Here is a 20,443-nt window from a genome sequence, read left to right as displayed (position 1 = left end):
TGTCCTATGGACAGAGTCTCCCACCTCAGCTGTAGATCTCTGCAGTTCATCCAGAGTGATCATGGGCCTCTTGGCTGCATCTCTGATCAGTCTTCTCCTTGTATGAGCTGAAAGTTTAGAGGGACGGACAGGTCTTGGTAGATTTGCAGTGGTCTGATACTCCTTCCATTTCAATATTATCGCTTGCACAGTGCTCCTTGGGATGTTTAAAGCTTGGGAAATATTTTTGTATCCAAATCCGGCTTTAAACTTCTTCACAACAGTATCTCGGACCTGCCTGGTGTGTTCCTTGTTCTTCATGATGCTCTCTGCGCTTTTAACGGACCTCTGAGACTATCACAGTGCAGGTGCATTTATACGGAGACTTGATTACACACAGGTGGATTGTATTTATCATCATTAGTCATTTAGGTCAACATTGGATCATTCAGAGATCCTCACTGAACTTCTGGAGAGAGTTTGCTGCACTGAAAGTAAAGGGGCTGAATAATTTTGCACGCCCAATTTTTCAGTTTTTGATTTGTTAAAAAAGTTTGAAATATCCAATAAATGTCGTTCCACTTCATGATTGCCTGGGCAGCTGACCACTCACTGGTGTTTGAGCAGCAGGGCACGGAGCACGTTGGCCCGGTCCTCCGCTCTGATCTGGTCTGAGATGATCATGGTCTCCACCACCAGGTGAGCAATACCAGGCAAGGTGGTCTGCTCCAGGTCCAAAAGGACAGCACCTTATGTGGGATGGCAGGGGGAGAGTGAATGGCACAGATTTACCTCCTATTGTAGTGGAATTTCAAAGTTTTATCAATAGTCAATTTGTGACTGTGTGTCTGTGTGTTTGTGTGTGTGGTGAGGGCGTCACCATGTGTGATGGTCCTGCGGAGCTCCAGCAGACTACGGAAGGAAAGCGAAGCCACGTGGGGTTTTCCCCAGCGGTCTGTCTCCTCTTCCACGTCCTCCTCAAACTTGATCCAACGGGCCGTCTCCTTCCAGCGCATTTCCTGGTTCTTATCCACTATCAGCTCATTGAGTTCCACAAACACCTATAGAGACCAAACAGACACCTAGTTATCCATGACTTCACATATGGCTCATCTTCTCTTTTTCTTTTCTTTGTTTGTTCAAGAACTGAGAAAAAAATTGAAAATCTATTGAATGGAAAAATGTCAAATTCAATTATATTAAAGTCTATGAAGTAAAGCAGAATGTTTTCTTATTAAGTCTAAGGAAAAAGCTTTTGGTCTAATTGACATGTGTGCTTTGCACTGTCGGAGACTTATTGAAATGTTTCTACAAGGAATGTTCTTGGAGCACACAGCGAGCTAACAGAGTCGATGTTAGCTCCAACCTTCCTGGAACATTAAAGGGACCAAACAGACGGCGATCACTCCTTTGCCAGACTACGACATCATATGAATGGGACAGAAGGGAGCTACTCAGATTACACTTTGATAGAAATAGTACACAAAGTTAGAAAATATGTTGCAAAGGTCACCAATTAGAATATACAGTCTCAAAATAGATCTTCTAAGTGTTATGACTGAGGGCTTAGGCCTACAGTATGTCGTGACTCCAACTGTGAAGTGAAGTTCCCTGGCTTTAGATCTGCTAAATGTTTAGTAAGCAATTACTAGGAAGAACCTATGTTTTCAATGATTTAATATTTCCAATTAGTCAATTAATCAATTGACCAATCAACTGGTGCCGTGGAGTCTCACCTCATGGGTCTTCTTGTCAGCCGTCCTCTTCTTCTTCACGCTGGACAGTTGAGAAGAGCTGTTGGTGGTCTGGAGGAGCTGGCATCGAGATGACTTCTTCACCAGGTGACGCCTCACTCCAGGGTTGTCCTCGAATCGGTGACCTTAAAGCACAACAACAGGAGCAGTTATTAATGACACTGGGAGGTCGGCTGCAGAAAAGGTAAACTGTGCTCACTCGAAGGCGTAGTATCATACACACTCAGGTTGTATGAGGCATTTGACATGTGTTTTTATTTGTCTGCACAACACAACCGTTGTGCGGTGTCACATTTTGTTTGTGCAAATATCACAACTGTTATGTCAAATGTGCAATACAACCTGTGTGTACCAGGCAAAAGACTGGCTGAGTACTGTCTCTATGGAGGAGCTCTGTCTTATGACAGAGAATAATACATCAATCTGATTATAGATGTCTATTAAAAGTGCAATAAGCAGTTGAAACAATAACAAAGTGCACTCCCTGCCCCTGTTTCAGTAAAGATCTGCGGGATAGGGCTGGAGAAATTCAAATTCATGTTTTGAGGCTTTAGTGTTTATTTACATTTACTTTGCTTTCAAACATTGGAGCAAAATAAGCTTATATTTTGGGTTCTGACTGGGTACTTCAATGGGTACATATCATGATGGTCGATTGCCGATTTAACGTTTCCATGGGAAATAAAGGGAAAATAAGGCACACAGTAGGTGCATGGGGTAACAGAGGAGCTGAGCAAACAGACGGGTCGTTATGTTGGGTGGTTTTTCGCCCACCACAGACCTTTAGAGAATAAAAAAAGCCTGATTCAATTTGAAGCTCTTCAGGCCACAAACCATATTTTATTGAATTTTGCGTAATTGATGCTGTCTACTCCTTAGGAGCTGGGCCTGGCGATGTGGGTGGAACGAGGAAGAGGATGCTCTAAGGACAAGGGTGTGTGTGTGCATGTGTGTGTGTGTGTGTGTGTGGGTAGATGCTAGTTATACTGCCAATCAAAGGGCTGGTTTTGTAGACACTCTGGGGAGAAGGCCTGGCCAGACCACCTCTAGACCTCAGCTGCTTTGTGTTGTGTTGTAGTCACACCCACCACAGAGTGTGCCATAAACAAAGTCTAGGAAACAGGTTGTTTTGTTCCTTCTCTCATCCTCCATCCCTCTGACCCCAAGTTCATCCCTCCATCCTTCTATTCTTTCATTCTGTGGTGTTTTTCAGGCAATACAATCATCATAACAAACACTCTATGCTAACAGGTTTGGGAGTGCTCCCAGGAGTAACTCGGTATTGAAGTGGAAGAGACACCCTTTGGCTGGACTCGCTCTGAGCTTTGCTAACTAAATAAAAGTTATTCTGCTGCTCGTAAAGTGCGCAGCAAATTCCCCAGTGTTGAATGAACACTGAAAGTGTGAACCCATATAGACACTGAACTGTGTTGAACTAATACACTGCTTAGTAAAGCTTTATTTGCATATTTCCCAGAGTGCCTTCCTTTTCAAGTAAATTGTAGAGTTACCACCCATGACTGAATGTGTTAGTGACAGAGACATGGTTGTTGCATTCATTCATTTTCAGTCCTATGAACTTTACAAAGTGCAATTCTAAGTGAATGTTGTCATTATATTATATTGCAATCTATTTCATGAGGCCCTACACTCTAAACATAATAATGAACCCTGTAAGTGTTGAATTAACACTTATTGGAGTAAAATAACCCCTTGTGTTGGTGTTAACACTTTTCAACATGGAATTCGAACCCGGGTCCAACAACTGTCAACCCAACATCTTAGTCATTGCGTCAAAAGATCTGAACCTCTTGATGAGGTCTATAGGTGTTGGGTTAAGGTCGCTACAATATGCATGTAACTTTTGTATGTTCATGTGAATTCAAGTCATCATCATCATAACTTCCCAAAGTATTGCCTGTGATCTTGAGTAGCTTCTGAATGCCCCGTCTGTAGACGCTATCTGCACTCTGTGCCCCTCTAATACCCACTCTATGCCCCCCTCCTATGCCCTACATAACCCCACTTCTCTCCCTCTGTGCCCCTTCTGTGCCCTATTTGTGCCAATGAGTATGCCCTCGACAACCCCACTTTTCTCCCTCTCTGCCCCCTTTGTTTTCGATTCTACAATTACCAGTCTGGATGGAAAAGATTTGATACAGATTAACACAGTAGTGAACATAGTGTATGCCCTCGGTAACCCCAATTATTTGCCATAGTAAGCGACCAGTGTCTGTCTCTCCAATGTCCTCTGTAGCACCCCGTGCAGCTTCACCCTCTGTAAATTCTCTAATGGCCCTTAGTGTGGAACTCATGTCATTCTGCATTCTGTATTCCACTGCTCTCTCTGTAGCCCCTCTTTTAGTGAGTAGTGTGTATATGTGGTTTACACATCTTGTATATCGTCAATTCCTGGCGGCAGTGTGACTTTCCCAATTAGGACAATTGAGATATTGATCAATCAACATCATCATCTTTCAGCTGCAACACAGTCGACCACAAGCTTCCTCCAGTAGCTACGGTCACTAGCGAGGTTTGACGTGGTTGTGAATGATCAATAGGTGATCTCTTCTATGGGCCCATTAGTAACCCTTGTCCCTTCTCTTTTGCATCTCTGGGAATGCTCTGTAGCTAGTTATATTCCTTAGGTAACCCGCTTGTGGAATCTATATGAACTCAGTAGAAGGTGTAATGTATATTCAGTATGTATTATCTATACAGAGGGGCAGAGAGCCATCATCAAAGTCAAGCAAAGAAACCAGATAATGAACCAGAAAACAGATGACACTTCTCTTAACACCTGTGTCCTTTCTCCCTAATTCACTCTCTGAGGAGCTCTTTGGGTCCATTCTGGTCGTCATTGGACACCAGTGCCCACACTGTCATTGCGACCAGCACCGAGGTAACCCTCACAGCACTACTGCAGAAGTGTCCAAATCCAGTGCCAGTCATAGAAACAACAGTATAGTTTGTCTATGGGATTTCGTTCTGCCCCAGTAAAGGAGGGGCCCAGGACCGAACAGGGGCCACATGATCAATAGTTTAGCAGGGGACAGCGAGGGATAGAGAGGGTTCCAATTCACCCAGGCCAACCAAGCATTGGCAGAAATTAGCTTGTATTTATTGCTCCATACAATCAATAAAAACAACTCTGAATTCTCACTAATCAATTACCAATGTCAGGGCTTTCCACCAAAAGAGTTGAGTGCTACTCCTCCACTTTCATCAATCTACACCCAGTACCCCATAATGACAAAGCGAAAACAGGTTTTTAGATTTATTTGCAAATTTATTGCAAATAAAAAACAGAAAAACCTTATTTACATAAGTATTTAGACCATTTGCTATGAGACTCGAAATTGAGCTCAGGTGCATCCTGTTTCCATTGATCATCCTTGAAATGCTACTACAACTTGATTGGAGTCCACCTATGGTAAATTCAATTGATTGGACATGATTTGGAAAGGCACACAACTGTCTTTATAAGGTTCCACAGTTGACAGTGCATGTTTGAGCAAAAAGATTGCAGTATCTGCTTGAGGGGGAATGTACACGGCTGTGACTATAACCGAAGAGAATTCTCTTGGGAGGTAATACGGTCGGCATTTAATTGTGAGGTATTCTTGGTCGGGAGAACAAAAGGACTTGCGTTCCTGTATGTTATCACAATCGCTCCCTGGGTAGTTAATCATGAAACACAAACCCCCACACTTCTTCTTCCCGGAGAGATATTTATTCCTGTCTGCGTGATGAACTGAGAACCCAACTGGCTGTATGGACTCAGACAATAAATCCCACGAGAGACATATTTCTGTGAAACAAAGTATGTTACAATCCCTGATGTCTCTCTGGAAGGAAATCCTCGCCCTGAGCTCGTCAACTTTATTATTCAAAGACTGAACATTAGCGAGTAATACACTCAGAAGTAGTGGGTGGTGTGTGTGCCTCCTGAGACGAACTCGAAGTCCATTCCGAGAACCTCTTCTCTGCCGGAAATGTTTTGGGTCAGCCTTTGGAATCAGTCCATCAGATAGAAGATTCTCTGGTCTGCTGAAAACAAGATTGAAATCTTTGGCCTTAATGCCAAACGTCACGTCTGGAGGACACCTGGCACCATCCCTACGGTGAAGCTTGGTGGAGGCAGCATATTCCTGTGGGGATGCTTAACAGCAGCAGGGATTGGGAGACCAGTCAGGATCGAAGCAAAGTTGAACGGAGCAAAGTACAGAGAGATATTTGATGAAAATCTGCTCCAGAGCGCTCAGGACCTCAGACTGGGGCAAAGGTTCACCTTCCAACAGGACAATGACCCCAAGCACATAGCACACAAGACAAAGCAGGAGTGGCTTAGGGACAAGTGTCTGAATGTCCTTGAGTGGCCCAGCTTAAGCCCCAACTTGAACTGGATCCAACATCTCTGGAGAGACCTGAAAATAGCTGTGGAGCAACGCTTCCCATCCAACCTGACAGCATGAGAGGATCTGCAGAGAAGAATGGGAGAAACGCCCCAAATACAGGTGTGCCTAGCTTGTAGCGTAAAACCCAAGAAGACCAGAGGCTGTAATTGCTGCCAAAGGTGCTTCAACAAAGTACTGAGTAATGGTCTGAATACTTATGTAAATGTGATATTTCCGTTTTTTTTTTAATAAATTAGCAAACATTTCTAAAAACATATTTTTGCTTTATCATTATGGAGTATTGTTTTTAGATAGATGAGGGAATTTAAAAAAAATCAATTTTAGAATAAGGCTGTAACCTAACAAAATGGGGAAATAGTCAAGGGGTCTGAATATTTTCCGAAGGCCCTGAATGTTACAGTATGTTGTCCCCTTACACAGTTATCCTAACCTAAATTAGGTAAGATAATATAATGTTACCATTGCTGTATTAAAATGAGAATGATAGTGATAATAATCCCACCTCTTGAATCCAAATGCCGACTCTCTAAAATAACAATGAACTCTGTAAGTGTTGAATTAATGCTTATTGGTTTAACATAACCTCAGTGTTGGTGTAAATAAACAGAGTTGAAACAAAGCCACACCCATAATTATCATATTTCCCAGGATGCTCTATTGCAATTGCACGTTGAGTTTCACAACTGTTTGTTTCAATATCTATGTTTTGATTGATTTATTAAACTTATGCTTCTCAAATATAAATGATAAGTATTTTCTAAACTAATCCAATTATGTTACTTGGACTTATTGCACCCATTACTGAAATGGTTGTTCCCAGTTTAGATGGTTTAGGTAGTCTCATATTGCAATCTTCTTGACCTTGGCAGACATTCTGAATCCAGGTTGCGGGTGATAAAACGTTCCAAAAAATTGGTTATGCCCACACTGGCTGGCTTTCAATAGGAATTACACATATATCTGTCAGGTTTGGTAAATAACCCAACATGTTGTGTTGTTCGGATTACCCAAACATGAGTTAATTTAACCACCAATTGGGTTTTCATTCATTTAATTAATTCACTTTTAACAAACTCATACACTTCTGTAATCTTCCTTAAAACTACAAAAGTGTCAGTGTTTGACCGTAACATGTAAAAACAATTCAACAGAACTGATGAACCGGAATTACATTTACACTCACATGTGGCCAAAAACAACTTCCTGAAAGTCACACCCTTACTAAACCATGCCTCCAGTCTTCTAATCTGACCCGCTGGGTTATATCTCAATAACCCAGCATCAACAAACCAGCCTTGCTCTTTTTAAAAATGCCTGCAACCCAGCAGTTGGGTCATCCAAACAACCCAGTAGTTTTTTTTTAATAAGGCTTATGAAATACACTGTAATGGGTTAAATAATTAAATGTCTATGATAACATATTCACTTAGGATCTCACTCGGAGAAGTCCATAAGACTGAAAATGGATGAATGCAACAAGCACTAAGCAGTGTGTTAAAACAATACTGTAAAGTGTCTACCCGGGTCCACACTCTCAGTGTTAATTTAAAACTTGGGAATTTGTTGTAAAGTGTTGTCCATTCTTCCATGACCACACACTGCTTCCCTTGGGGGGTGGGAGCCCTGATACTTACGGATGTGCTCCAAGGGGTCTGGGTTCTCAGGGGACCCCGTGTGGTCATGGATGGACTCCAGCAGGTCATAGTCATCGAAATCAAAAACAAGCTCCTCAAAGTCCTCCAAGCCCACCATGTTGAACTTAGAGGCGCGGCGCACAACCTCTGCTCCCTCGCTATGCTGGAGGAGCACAGGGTGACACTGGGGTGAGGTGTCCAATGTCCCTGGTCTGTGAACGTTGGTGGTTGCCTTGGTGTTGGTCCCTTCTGAATAGGTGTGTTTGTCTCCAATCACCTCCTCCGAAGAGGGGGCTGGTGGTCCCTTGTTCTCTTGCCCCCCGGGGTCTGGCATCTCCTGGGTCGGCGCCGGTGTCTGTGGTGCCTCCTCCCCACCCTGCTCCAGGTGGGCGCCCTGCTCATCCAGGGTTCTGGCGATCTCTCGCTTGCCGTCTCTCGCCGAGGGGTTGGTGTTAGCTGTCAGCCAAGCCTGTGCGTCTTCTGTGTTATTCGTCAGAAACAGGAACAAAAGCAAAGCTGGAATAGTGGTTGCTGGTTACCAAAACACTATGTCCACTCTGCAGACTACTATGAGCTCAGGTGGAGGTTTTTGAATGTTTTTTGGCAGGCGTTCTCTCGCTGGCTGCCCCAGAGTTGATTCTATAGGTCCTATTCTGCACTAGCTGTTGTCGCTGGAAATCCACTCTACCAAGTGAGGATACCCTATGGAGTACGAAGAATGGAAATGAGGAAAAAAGTGTGGGAGAAAAAGACTAAAGACTAAAAACAGATGTTTATCTTCTCAGCGTCCTCCTAATTAGCCCCAATCCACCTCAAAAGCGGAAGAGAAATGTCTCACTGCTGCTATCCTCCCATCGGCGCAGACGGAGGTGTAAGTGGTGTCGGTAGTAGAGTTAGTGGTACAGCCTCAGGCAGCGCAGGCTTGAGCAGGCAGAAGTGTAAAGCTCTGAAGGGCCCCCCCCCGTGCTGGTCCCACAGCAAGAATAACAGGGGGCTCGAGCTGTCATTCCAAAAGGAAATACTGACACAAACTGATCCACTTTTTTTCAGACCTCCCTCTAACCTATTGGGCCAATTCAACCATTTCCGTGACGCTGGCTGTCCATTGATCCTGGGATGGACACTTGGCTGGGGAGGGGCATGCTGGTGGGGTGAGGGCAGGCAGCAAGAGCAGAGTCAAGGCTGAATCAGAGGATCAAGAGGAAAGCATTGACGTGATGGCTCTCTTCTTCTCTCAGAAAACATCCACACATCTGAGAAAATCATAATTCCACAACACAGACACAGTCACATACAGACAAACAGACAAACAGTAGGCATACTGCAGTTACACAGCATGGTACTCTGCTTTGGAGCAATAGCCTGTCTCCAGCACAGGTCTCCATGGAAACTGTGATTATTTCGAATAGTCTGCCACTCTTCGCCCACAACGGGTACCTGAGCGGAACACTGACCTTTCCTCAAACCTGTGTTTACAGCGTGTGCGCGCGTGCGTGCGTGAGCATGTGTTTCACTTGCTTAGAGGCATTCTGAACATAAGCACCAGTTGAAGCTTCAAGACAATCCTGCTCTATAACATTGTCAAGCATAGTCACTAGTAATCCATATCACAACTATGCTCTAGCATTACCAAGCAGGGTAACTGGTAACCCGCATCAGCCATGTTACTCTCAGTGAATGAACAAGTACACTCTCAGTGGGGCAATGGAACTCACAGTGCCATGGGCAAGATAGGCCAAATCTCTGTGAACATTTCAAATGGTCATCATGAAAGCTATAGTACTATATTCAAATGCAGTGCTACAGTACATCCTCTATGTTTTACCCCTGGACGTTTTAAAGTTATGTCCTGTTAAAAAACTATGCCACGGCTTTCCCTACATAATGCCAGTTAACAATCATCAAACGTCAAACCGTAACCCTGTACCATATCAAACTATCATTGTAAACCCCAAATATACTGCTGTGTGCTGTGACTGAATGACAATATGGACTCGTCGGAGTGGAAAGTGACGGGGAGGAGGTGGAACGGATATGAGCTGTACGATATATGTGCTATAGCCTGACATCTTACTGTCCTATCAGACTAAATCTGATAGCCTGTCTGTTTCATAGTGGGTCCCCTGTTTCTTGTTCTATTTCCATCTGGTCTGAGCATCTGGTCAAGGCTTCCCTTGCTGGGTGGGTCATAGCAGGAAGGGCCTGGGGCAGGGTTGCTGTCAAGGAGAATCAGCAACTGATCTCCTCTGTTAATTATTGCCCAGGGATTGTGGAATGGGCCAGGGAGTGCTACCCATTTATTTGTCATACAAATAAAGAGAGTCGCTAACCCTATATATACAGTACCTGTCAAAAATGTGGACACACCTACTCATTCAAGGGTTTTTCTTTATTTTTACGATTTTCCACATTGTAGAATAATAGTGAAGACATCAAAACTATTAAATAACACATATGGAATCATGTCGTAACCAAAAAAGTGTATATATTTAATATTTGAGATTCTTCAAAGTAGCCACCCTTTGCCTTGATGACAGCTTTGCACACTCTTGGCATTCTCTCAACCAGCTTCATGAGGTAGTCACCTGGAACGGATTTCAATTAACAGGTGTGCCTTGTTAAAAATGTATTTGTGGAATTTCTTTCCTTCTTAATGCGTTTGAGCCAATCAGTTGTGTTGTGACAAGGTATGGGTGGTATACAGAAGATAGCCCTATTTGGTAAAAGACCAAGTCCATATTATAGCCAGAAAAGCTCAAATAAGCAAAGAAAAACGACAGTCCATCATTACTTTAAGACATCAGGTCAGTCAATATGGAAAATATCAAGAACTTTGAAGGTTTCTTTAAGTGCATTTGCAAAAACCATCAAGCGCTATGATGAAACCGGCTCTCATGAGGACCGCCAACGGAATGGAAGACACAGAGATACAGCTGCTGCAGAGGATAAGTTCATTAGAGTTACCAGCCTCAGAAATTGCAGCCCAAATAAATGCTTCACGGAGTTCAAGTAACAGACACATCTCAACATCAACTGTTCAGAGGAGACTGTGTGAGTCAGGCCTTCATGGTCAAATTGCTGCAAAGAAACCACTACTAAAGGACACCAATAATAAGAAGAGACTAGCTTGGGACAAGACACCTGAGCAATGGACATTAGACCGGTGGAAATCTGTCCTTTGGTGTGATGAGTCCAAATTTGAAATTCTTGGTTCCAACCGCCTTGAATGGATGATCTCTGCAATTGTAGTTCCCACCATGAAGCATGGAGGAGGAGGTATGATGGTGCTTTGCTGGTGACACTGTTTGTGATTTATTTAGAATTCCAGGCATGGCTACCAAAGCATTCTGCAGCAATACGCCATCCCATCTAGTTTGTGCTTAGTGGGACTATCATTTGTTTTTCAACAGGACAATGACCCAACACACCTCCAGGCTGTGTAAATGTTATTTGACCAAGAAGGAGAGTGATGGAGTACTGCATCAGATGAATAGGCCTCCACAATCACCCGACCTCAACCCAAATGAGATGGTTTGGGATGAGTTGGACCACAGAGTGAAAGAAAAGCAGCCAATAAGTGCACAGCATACGTGGGAACTCCTTCAAGACGGTTAGAAAAGCACTCCAGGTGAAACTGGTTGACATAATGCCAAGAGTGCGCAAAGCTGTCATCAAGGTAAAGGGTGGCTACTTTGAAGAATCTAAAATATATTTCGATTTGTTTAACACTTTTTTTGGGTACTACATGATTCCACGTGTGTTATTTCATAGTTTTGGTGTCTTCACTATTATTCTACAATGTAGAAAATAGTAAAAAATAAAGAAAAACCCTTGAATGAGTAGGTGTGTCCAAACTTTTGACTGGTACTGTATATAAACAACATACCTTAAATAGAATAACACACATATAATATTATTATACAGATGTGTAATATATTTTTTACATCAATGCCCTACAATTGCGTTTTTCTCTACACTTTTCCCCTTAAGGTACATGCTCTATGGCAGGGTTCCCCCACTGGCTCCCAAGTTATTTTAATTTGGGAAATATATTCCAAAATATTCCCACGCATAATAGAGAGATATATGTGATAGTATACCAATGTAAACAAGGTTTGAAATTATTATGTTTAAGTCAAATATTATATATGTTTGGGCTTCTTGCGGTCAATTTGCAGTCAACAAATTATTTGTAATTATGTTCCGGCCCCCTGACCTTCCATTTAAGAAAAAATCTGCCCGCGGCTGAATCTAGTTGATGAACCCTGATCTACAATAATACAGTACCTCTCTCTCTCTCTGGAGTGCAGAACTGAGAGACAGCTGCAAAAACAGATCACGTGACTTGTGACGTTGCTGGATGCATGCCTCAGTCTGCTCCGTTGTCAGTGAATGCATGATTCACAAATCTGCGAACTGTGGATAAATTAATTGTCTTATTGAAAGCGTACGTCCGAATGAGCTATTTTGCATCAGTTTTAAGTCTGGAAATGTGTACTTTTCCACCTAAAATATGTGTGTTATTTTATATCATTATTTTACGTCACCAACTACAACAACAGCAGAGATGGGTAACAACTGCATATGGAGTGCCCTCGTGAGGGAAACGTCACGATATGCCCTTATATGGAGTTTGACGTCACTGATTTTTTTTAAAGTAGAAGTAGTGAGGATACTGAAAGCTGCAATATGTAACTTTTTGGGCAACCCAAAACAATCCACATAGAAATGTGAGTTATAGATCTGTCATTCTCATTGAAAGCAAGTCTGAGAAAAGGTAGATCTGTTCTATGTGAGCTATTGGTCTGGAGCCCCAACCCATCCCCAGCATCAACACAGACTGGTGGTACAGTTGTGGCAATTGTGCTCCAATGCCTACAAATGAGGAATGTTTGTGCTGCAGAGAATTCTAATATGTGACTACAATTGTTACAGACATGGAGTAACTTATTGATGATGAGGAGCAGTTAGTTTGCTTTTGCAACCACAGGGATTTTGCTGCCAACAAAATCACTGGTGTCCTGGTAACATTTTCTGTATTCCAAAAAAGAATTGAAGACACAAACCTGTTCCTGCTTCGCCAAATGAACAGTTATCCAACTGGTAAGTAGCTAAACTTTACCGTAATGAATAATCACTTATCATAAACTTCTATGAGCGAACCATTAGTTGGTTTATGTTTTCACATTAGCCCAAACCACTATATGGCCTATGTTTATTTCTCACAATGTTTTGGGGATATTCTATTCAACAATATAAGGTGACACAATGTCTATTATCTCCTCAATCCCCCTTGTCATAAAGACAAGTGCATTCAGAAAGTATTCAGACCCCTTGACCTTTTCCAAAAATGTTTACATTACGTTATAACAGAGTGGGCTGTTTTTAACCCAGCAATTTATTTTTGTGTACTGGGGCATTAGTACATCATGCTGTGTGTGGTAAGTGATTTATGATTGATATTTTATCCCTGTACTTTTATCCCTTCAATCTTCCCCCGCAGAACTGGGAAGGCAACTGGAGCAACCTGTTTTTGTGAGGTATGAAGGATGCTGACTGGGTTTTGTCCTCCCTGTCCGTTGAGGTGCCGATTGTGGAACCGAGAGTTTGGCTAAAAATGTATTTACTAAGTTCCAAGTCGCAAGGTATGGCCTAGGTTCATTTGAACCAGCACAAACTAAAAATGGTATGCCTTTCAGAAAACAGGGGCTAAGCCATGCATGGTCAACCCGCCTCCAGGAGCTGGGTGTGCAGGCTTTTGCTCCAGCCCTACATAAATACACCTGATTCAGCCAATCAAGGTACCGAGAAGCGGCTGATTAGTAGAATCAGGTGTGTCTGATTAGTGCTGCTGGGGGTCAGCTCTCCAGCCCGATGGTTGGCTAGAGTGGTTGATTTGGGGACTGGTCCATTCTCTCTGTTTAAGTATGTGTGTGTGTGTGTGTGTGTGTGTGTGTGTCTTACTTTTCATGTCGTCCAGATCAGCGCTAGCCAGCATCTCAGCCTCAGCGTCGTCAGTGGGCACTTTCTGGTACACGGCTGTTTCCATGGTCGTCATACTGCCGATGCAGATGCGCTCCCGCAGGTCGTAACTGGTCCTCGGTGCAGGGTGGAGGGGACTCCTCCTGAACCAGCCGCAGGTGGTCACACTAGGGGGGTCCACAGAGGGGGGGCACCTGGGGAGGGGAGGACAGTGGGGTTCACTTGAGTATGTGTGAAAATCCATCGTAAAGATTCTTCCAACATTTGCTTTAGAAGTATGTCAGGTAAATATCTGTAATCCATTGCATCAACTATCATGAAGGACAAACAGCCATAAACCATTACATAGTGGTGCTTTTTATCCCAAAGTATTAGAACTCGAGTATCTACTTTCTGCTTTTTCTTCTTCAAAAATGAACATCAGCTCAGCCTATACAAACAAATATCTTGACTGGCACACACACACAATCATCTGGGAGCGGTCAGATTGTTGGATGTAGTGTGGTCCATCTTGCAACAGAGGGCGCCAGAACACAGCACAGCAGCACAATATCTTCACCACAACACTGGCTTCCTCACAGGGTGAGTCGTTGGCTGCTTTCACTCAGGCAACGATGGCATAACAGTACATGACATTGTTACTACGTTTCTTGTTCACTGCAGCAATAATAATAAATCAGTGAGATTAACCGCCCTGCAGAGGGGAGAGACAATACCTGGTTTGCGTTCATTAGGCTCCAAACGGAAGAAAAACAAATTTACAATAAAAAAATGCTCATGTTTCTTTTCTGTTGCAAAATGTTTTGCTACGTTGTGCCCTAATGAATATGTCCCTGGGCTCCACACAGTTCCACCTCCCAGGATGCTTCCATACATTATTCAAACCATTACCAAATAATTCATATTCTCAAAGCTGTATGTGTTAATGAGCCAGATGCGTTTACTCATACAGTACAGATCATATCTAGGGTACATGCCCCCCCCCCCCCCCGAGACATGATTGTGAAAGGCACACTTTGGCCATTTGAGACACATACAGTGTGTGCTTTGCAAAAGTATTCAGACCCCTTGGATTTTTTCACAGTTTCTTGTGTTGCAAAGTGGTATTAAATTATATTTTTTATCAACAATTTACAGAAAATATTCTGTAATGTCAAAGTGGAAGAAAAAAGCAAAAAATAAAATACAAATATATATATATTTTTAAAGGTAATAAAATGTATTAGTTGCATAATAATTCAATTCCCTGGGTCCATACATATTAGAAACACCTTTGGCAGTAAGTCTTCTGTGAGAATTCTTGTGTAACTCTCAAAGAGCTTTTCACACCTGGATTGTGCAATATTTGCATATTATGCTATTCAAAATTAGTCAAGGTCTTTCAAGATGGCTTATACAGCGATTTTCAAGTCTTGCCATAGGTTGTCAAGCAGATTTAAGTCAAAACTGTAACTTGGCCTCTGTCTTCTTGGTTCTTATTCACTGTCTTCTTGGTAAGCAACTCCAGTTGCTTTTTGTCCTTGTGTTGTTGGTTATTGTCCTTCTGAAAGGTAAATTCATCTCCCAGTGTCTGGTTTAAAGCAGATTGAAGCAGGTTTTGCTCTAGGATTTTGTCTGTGCTGAGCCCCATCCTGATAAACTCCCCAGTATTTGCTGATGACAAGCATACCCATATCGTGATGCAGCCACCACCATGCTTGAAAATAAGGAGGCAGTGTCTCAGTGGTGTGTTGGATTTGCCCCAAACATATGGCTTTGAATATGGGACAAAACATTTATTCCATTTGTATATTTGTGTTCTTTGTTTCACTTCATTTAGGTCATAATTGTGGAGTCACTACAATGCTGTTGATCCATCCTCAGTTCTCTGCCCTACAATCACCAATGTAACATCCCTGAGCAGTTAAATTCCTCTCCTGCAGCTCAGTTCAGAAGGATTACAATATCTTTGAGGTGTCTTGATGGTTTAATATATAATGGACAGCATAATTATTAACTAAACCATGAAGATAGTTGAATCTGTGCTTGAAATTAAATGCTTGACTGAGGGACCTTACAGTACCTCCGGAAGGTACCCCTTGACTTTTTCCACATTGTTAAATTACAGCCTTATTCTAAAATGTATTAAATTGTTTTTCCCTCAATCTACACACAATATTTTGTGTATACTGCTGACAAAAATGACAATTAAATCCATTTTAATCCCACTTTGTAACACAATAAAATGTGAAGCTCTGCGGCCAGCTAGCTCCGCCCTCAACTTCCGGACTTGTATCCGTGCTGCTGTGCTGCATGTTACTACTTGTCTATCTGCCATACTTTTCAGTTTATACTTTTAAAACACTTAGCAACATCTTCATTTCTTCCTCGCTCAACTTTTTTCATTTAACTTTTTCACCCCTGATGCTTTATTGTGACATGGTTCGACAGGACCTCCACCAGCTGAATAAACGAAGTAGTAACATTAACATCAGCACTATGCCATCCAATTGCAGTCGCTGTACTCATAATATACACAGTAACTATTGCCTTATGGTGAGAATAGACGTGTTGCAAGCACAGCTTCAGATGCAATCGTTAGGCAAGGGCAAATTGAGTGTAGGAAAGGATGAAACAGTGTTGTGCCACCAGTAAGTACAGATAGTAGTAGACATCCCCTTGCACAGTCCCTGCAGCCGAACAAGTTTCTCAAGGCTTCTGCAAAGCAATGGTGTTGGCGTGTTCAACCTGTGTCGCTCATTCAGCCAACAAATTTTCATTCGGTTCCACCCATTAAGCAACAAGTTGGAGCCAGAGGCCGCACCTTCTCAGGTCTCTCCTCCACCCATTACGGGGTCTGAGCCGCCAAAGCCTCCCACCATTTGCTCAGACAAATTGAAAACCCTAGTCATTGGCAATATCCAGCCATACACTGTTTACCAGGGTGCAGTGCTACCGACGCAAAGGCTAATCTGAAGATGGTGCTGGCTAAGGCTAAAACTGGCGAGTGTAGAGAATATAGCGATATTGCTCTCCACGTTGGCACCAACAATGTTAGGATGAAACAGTCAGAAGTCACCAAGCTCAACATAGCTTCAGCGTGTAAATCAGCTAGAAAGATGTGTCCACATCGAGTAATTGTCTCTGGCCCCCTCCCAGTTAGGGTGGTGATGAGCTCTACAGCAGTCTCACAACTCAATCGCTGGCTGAAAACTGTTTTCTGCCCCTCCCAAAAGATAGAACTTGTAGATAATAAGCCTGCCAGCTTAGGTAGTCTGCCACTAGCACAGTCAGTGATGTCAGCTTAGCTATCTCCATTGAGACTGTGTCTGTGCCTCAAACTAGGTTGAGCAAAACTAAACATGGTGATGTTCGCCTTACCAATCTCATTGGAATAAAGACCTCCTCCTTTCCTGTCATTATTGAAAGAGATTGTGATATCTCACAAGTTTGGCTACATAATGTTAGATCTCTCACTTTCAAGGCAGTCATAGTCAATTAACTGATATTGATGTGATTGGCCTGACTGAAACATGTCTCACGCTTGATGAATTTACTGTGTTAAATGAGGCCTCTCCTCCTGGTTACACTAGTGACCATTGCATCCTGCAAAGTCGGAGGTGTTGTAAACATTTACAACAGCAAAACAAAAATCTAAACATTTCCAAAAAATTAAAAGTGTACGTTTTCATCTTTTGAGAATCTAGTCATGAAATCTTTGCAGCCTACTCAATCACTTTTTATAGCTACTGTTTACAGGCCTCCTGGGCCGTATACAACGTTCCTCACTGAGTTCCCTGGAATCCTATTGGACCTTGTGTAGTCATGGCAGATAATATTCTGCCAGATAATTTTTGATGACTTTAATATTCACATTGAAAAGTCCACAGACCCACTCCAAAAGGCTTTCGGGGCCATCATCAACTCCGTGGGTTTTGTCCAACGTCTCCGGACCCTGGATCTAGATTTGTCCTGTGGACTGGCTGACTTTTTCCTCATAGTCCTGGACTATCGGATCACCATCTTCTTACGTTTGCAATCGTAACAAATAATCTGCTCAGACCTCAACCAAGGATCATCAAAAGATTCCTAGATGCTATTCCAGACACCCTCCACCTACCCAAGGATGTCGGAGTACAAAAATTAGGTTAACCACTTAACTGAGGATCTAAATTTAACTTTGCGTAATACTCTAGATGCAGTCGCACCCCTAAAAACAAAAAAACATTTGTCACAAGAAATTTGCTCCCTGGTATACAGAAAATACTGAAGCAATCTTTCAGAAAATTGGAACGAAAATGGCACTCCACCAAATTGGATGTCTTCCGACTAGCTTGGAAAGACAGAACCGTGCAATATCGAAGAGCCCTCACTGCTGCTCGATCATCCTATTTTTCCAACCCAATTCGAGGAGAATAAGAACAATCCAAAATGTATTTTTGATACTGTCGCAAAGCTAACTAAAAAGCATTATTCAACAAGAGAGGATGGCTTTTACTTCAGTAGTGATGAATTCATGAACTTCTTCAATTAACTTCATTATCATTAGAAACTTCATGATCATTAGAAAGCTAATTGCGGACTCCTCTTTGAATCTGTGTATTTCTCCAAAGTTCAGTTGTCCTGAGTCAGCACAGAAGTGCCATGATCTAGGATCAATGGAGACACTCACGTTTTTTAATCCTGTATCTCATGACACATTAATGAAAATAGTCATGGCCTCTAAACCCTCAAGCTGCATACTGGACTCTATTCCAACTAAACTACTGAAAGAGCTACTTCCTGTGCTTGGCACTCCTATTTTTAGTTCTGATGTACTGACCTGTTGCACCGTCTACAACCACTGTGATTATTATTTGACTCTGCTGGTAATCTATGAACTTTTGAACATCTTGAAGAACAATCTGGCCTTAATGGCCATGTACCCTCCCCCCGGCACAGCCAGAAGAGGTCTGGCCACCACCCAAAGCATGGTTCCTGCCTTTCTAGAGAGTTTTTCCGAGCCACAGTGGTTCTACATCTACATTGCTTGCTGTTTGGAGTTTTAGGCTGGGCTTCTGTATAGCACTTTGTGTGACATCTGCTGATGTAAAAAGGGCTTTAAGAATATGTTGATTGATTGATTGAAGAAATCCAAGGGGACTGAATACTTTTGCAAGGCACTGGAAATGCTTTGATGTTTTTAGATGTTCACTTAAAAACAGAAATCTACTGGAATCGGGCATAATGAGCATTGACTGTTTGAAGTGTACAAAATGAATAGCATTGTAGGACGAGCTGGTATTTGCATTGTTTGATGAGATTTTAAAGATCTTAAAATGTTAAGTACGGACCTCTGTCACACAAAACAAATATTGTAGGCACTGTACTATTTTAGTGCACTTCAGTTTTGCGTTTTCTTAATGTATCATTTATTATGCATATAATCTAGCTAGTAACATCCTAGTTTCACCTCGTGCCTTACGGCGAGGTGTGTTAACAAAATATGAAGTGTTGGATGGTTACTGGATATTGTAGTGAACAATACAATTGCCTGATTTGAAAATACTAATTGTTTCACACCACAGCCAATACATTGTCTATTGTCTTGCTAGCTACTGGGCCCACCTGTTGTTGGACTCTTCATCACCTTCCTCATCCTCCGGTTGATCCCGAACCTCCTGTTGCTCTTCCCCCTCCTCCTCCTCCTCCCCCTCCACCACCACCTCCTCTGCCGTGGCCAGTGTGGCCTTCTCTGGCGGCAGATGTTGTTCGCTCTCCATGTGGAAGGAAGTGAAAGAGAGAGCCGGTTGCAAATCCTCCTCACTCCCCAAGCTAAACTGAGAGGAGACGTAGTTGGTTACAGTGGTCCTAGTACAAGGAATCCCTAACAGCTTCATCTGAAGGTTCAATCTAAAGGCCAGTTGATTGAGTTTAAGTGCCTGGACCGTGAGTGTCAGTTCAAGTCAGGTGCTGTCCTGTTCCAGTCAGGCGAACAAGGTGTCGAACATAGGACTCCTAGCTCTCCCTCTCTCTCTAGGGCACCTGTTAGACTAGTACTTGGCAGATATTCATCTTTCCTGTGTCAGCTACTGCCCGCTTTTTATTAAAGGTCATATTACACAGTAGACCAAAATCCCCAGCCAACTTCACACATCACATGTTGAGCGTGACGGACATTTTTCTCTGGATTGGCTTTGAAATTAATATACTGAATGAATATATATAACAGATTAATATACTAGACTTCTACTTGCAACACTCAAAACATTGTGGCGCACTGTATAAAGAATAAAGGATACATAACAATAATACACAGCAAATTATCCAGTGTTAAATCAACACTGGGGAATTTGCTGTGCAGGCATTCTGATTGGCCGTCAGACATTATCCCAACTTTCTTTGTTAAATTACCTGTGGTTGGTTGTCAGGCTGCTCAGTGGGCGTGACCTCTTGGTCCCGCCCCTCTGTCTCAGACTCCGCCTCCTCCTCCTCATCTACCTCATGGATGGTGGGCGTGACCTCCGAGGGCGGCATGGAGGTCTTTTTTTTCTTTCGTTTCTTCTTGCGCCGGCGGTCGCTGTCCATGCTGAGCACCCGCTTTCGTAGGCGCTGGGGCGGGGGCAGGTGGGTGGACAGGGGGTGGTGAGTGTGGTGAAAGGTGTGCCGATGATCTGTGAAAGGGAACGTAGGAGTTTAAGTGAGAATAATGGCAAAG

At 42.8% G+C, this 20,443-nt stretch overlaps 1 protein-coding gene across 6 annotated transcripts in view; it reads right to left on the bottom strand.

Annotated features, from left to right (window-relative positions):
• slc4a3 (solute carrier family 4 member 3) overlaps positions 1–20,443 on the bottom strand; it is a 112,055-nt gene that overhangs the window by 30,690 nt on the left and 60,922 nt on the right. For all 6 annotated transcript variants that reach the window (XR_016490531.1, XR_016490533.1, XM_021578907.3 and 3 more), the window contains exons 4-9: positions 20,140–20,399; positions 19,354–19,565; positions 13,750–13,961; positions 1,716–1,858; positions 860–1,040; positions 593–728 (exon numbers count right to left, since the gene is read on the bottom strand). Coding sequence is in view for 4 of the 6 variants with exons in the window: in XM_021578907.3 (XP_021434582.3) it covers positions 593–728; positions 860–1,040; positions 1,716–1,858; positions 13,750–13,961; positions 19,354–19,565; positions 20,140–20,399 (1,144 nt within the window). In the remaining 2 variants the exon portion in view is untranslated. The remainder of the gene's footprint in view (positions 1–592; positions 729–859; positions 1,041–1,715; positions 1,859–13,749; positions 13,962–19,353; positions 19,566–20,139; positions 20,400–20,443) is intronic.

The sequence above is a fragment of the Oncorhynchus mykiss genome, chromosome 22, assembly GCF_057628025.1.
Source record: "Oncorhynchus mykiss isolate SJ-2025 chromosome 22, ASM5762802v1, whole genome shotgun sequence".
Lineage (NCBI taxonomy): Eukaryota > Metazoa > Chordata > Actinopteri > Salmoniformes > Salmonidae > Oncorhynchus > Oncorhynchus mykiss.
The sequence above is the reverse complement of the archived record's forward strand: the minus strand, read 5'-3'. Positions and strand labels throughout refer to the sequence as shown.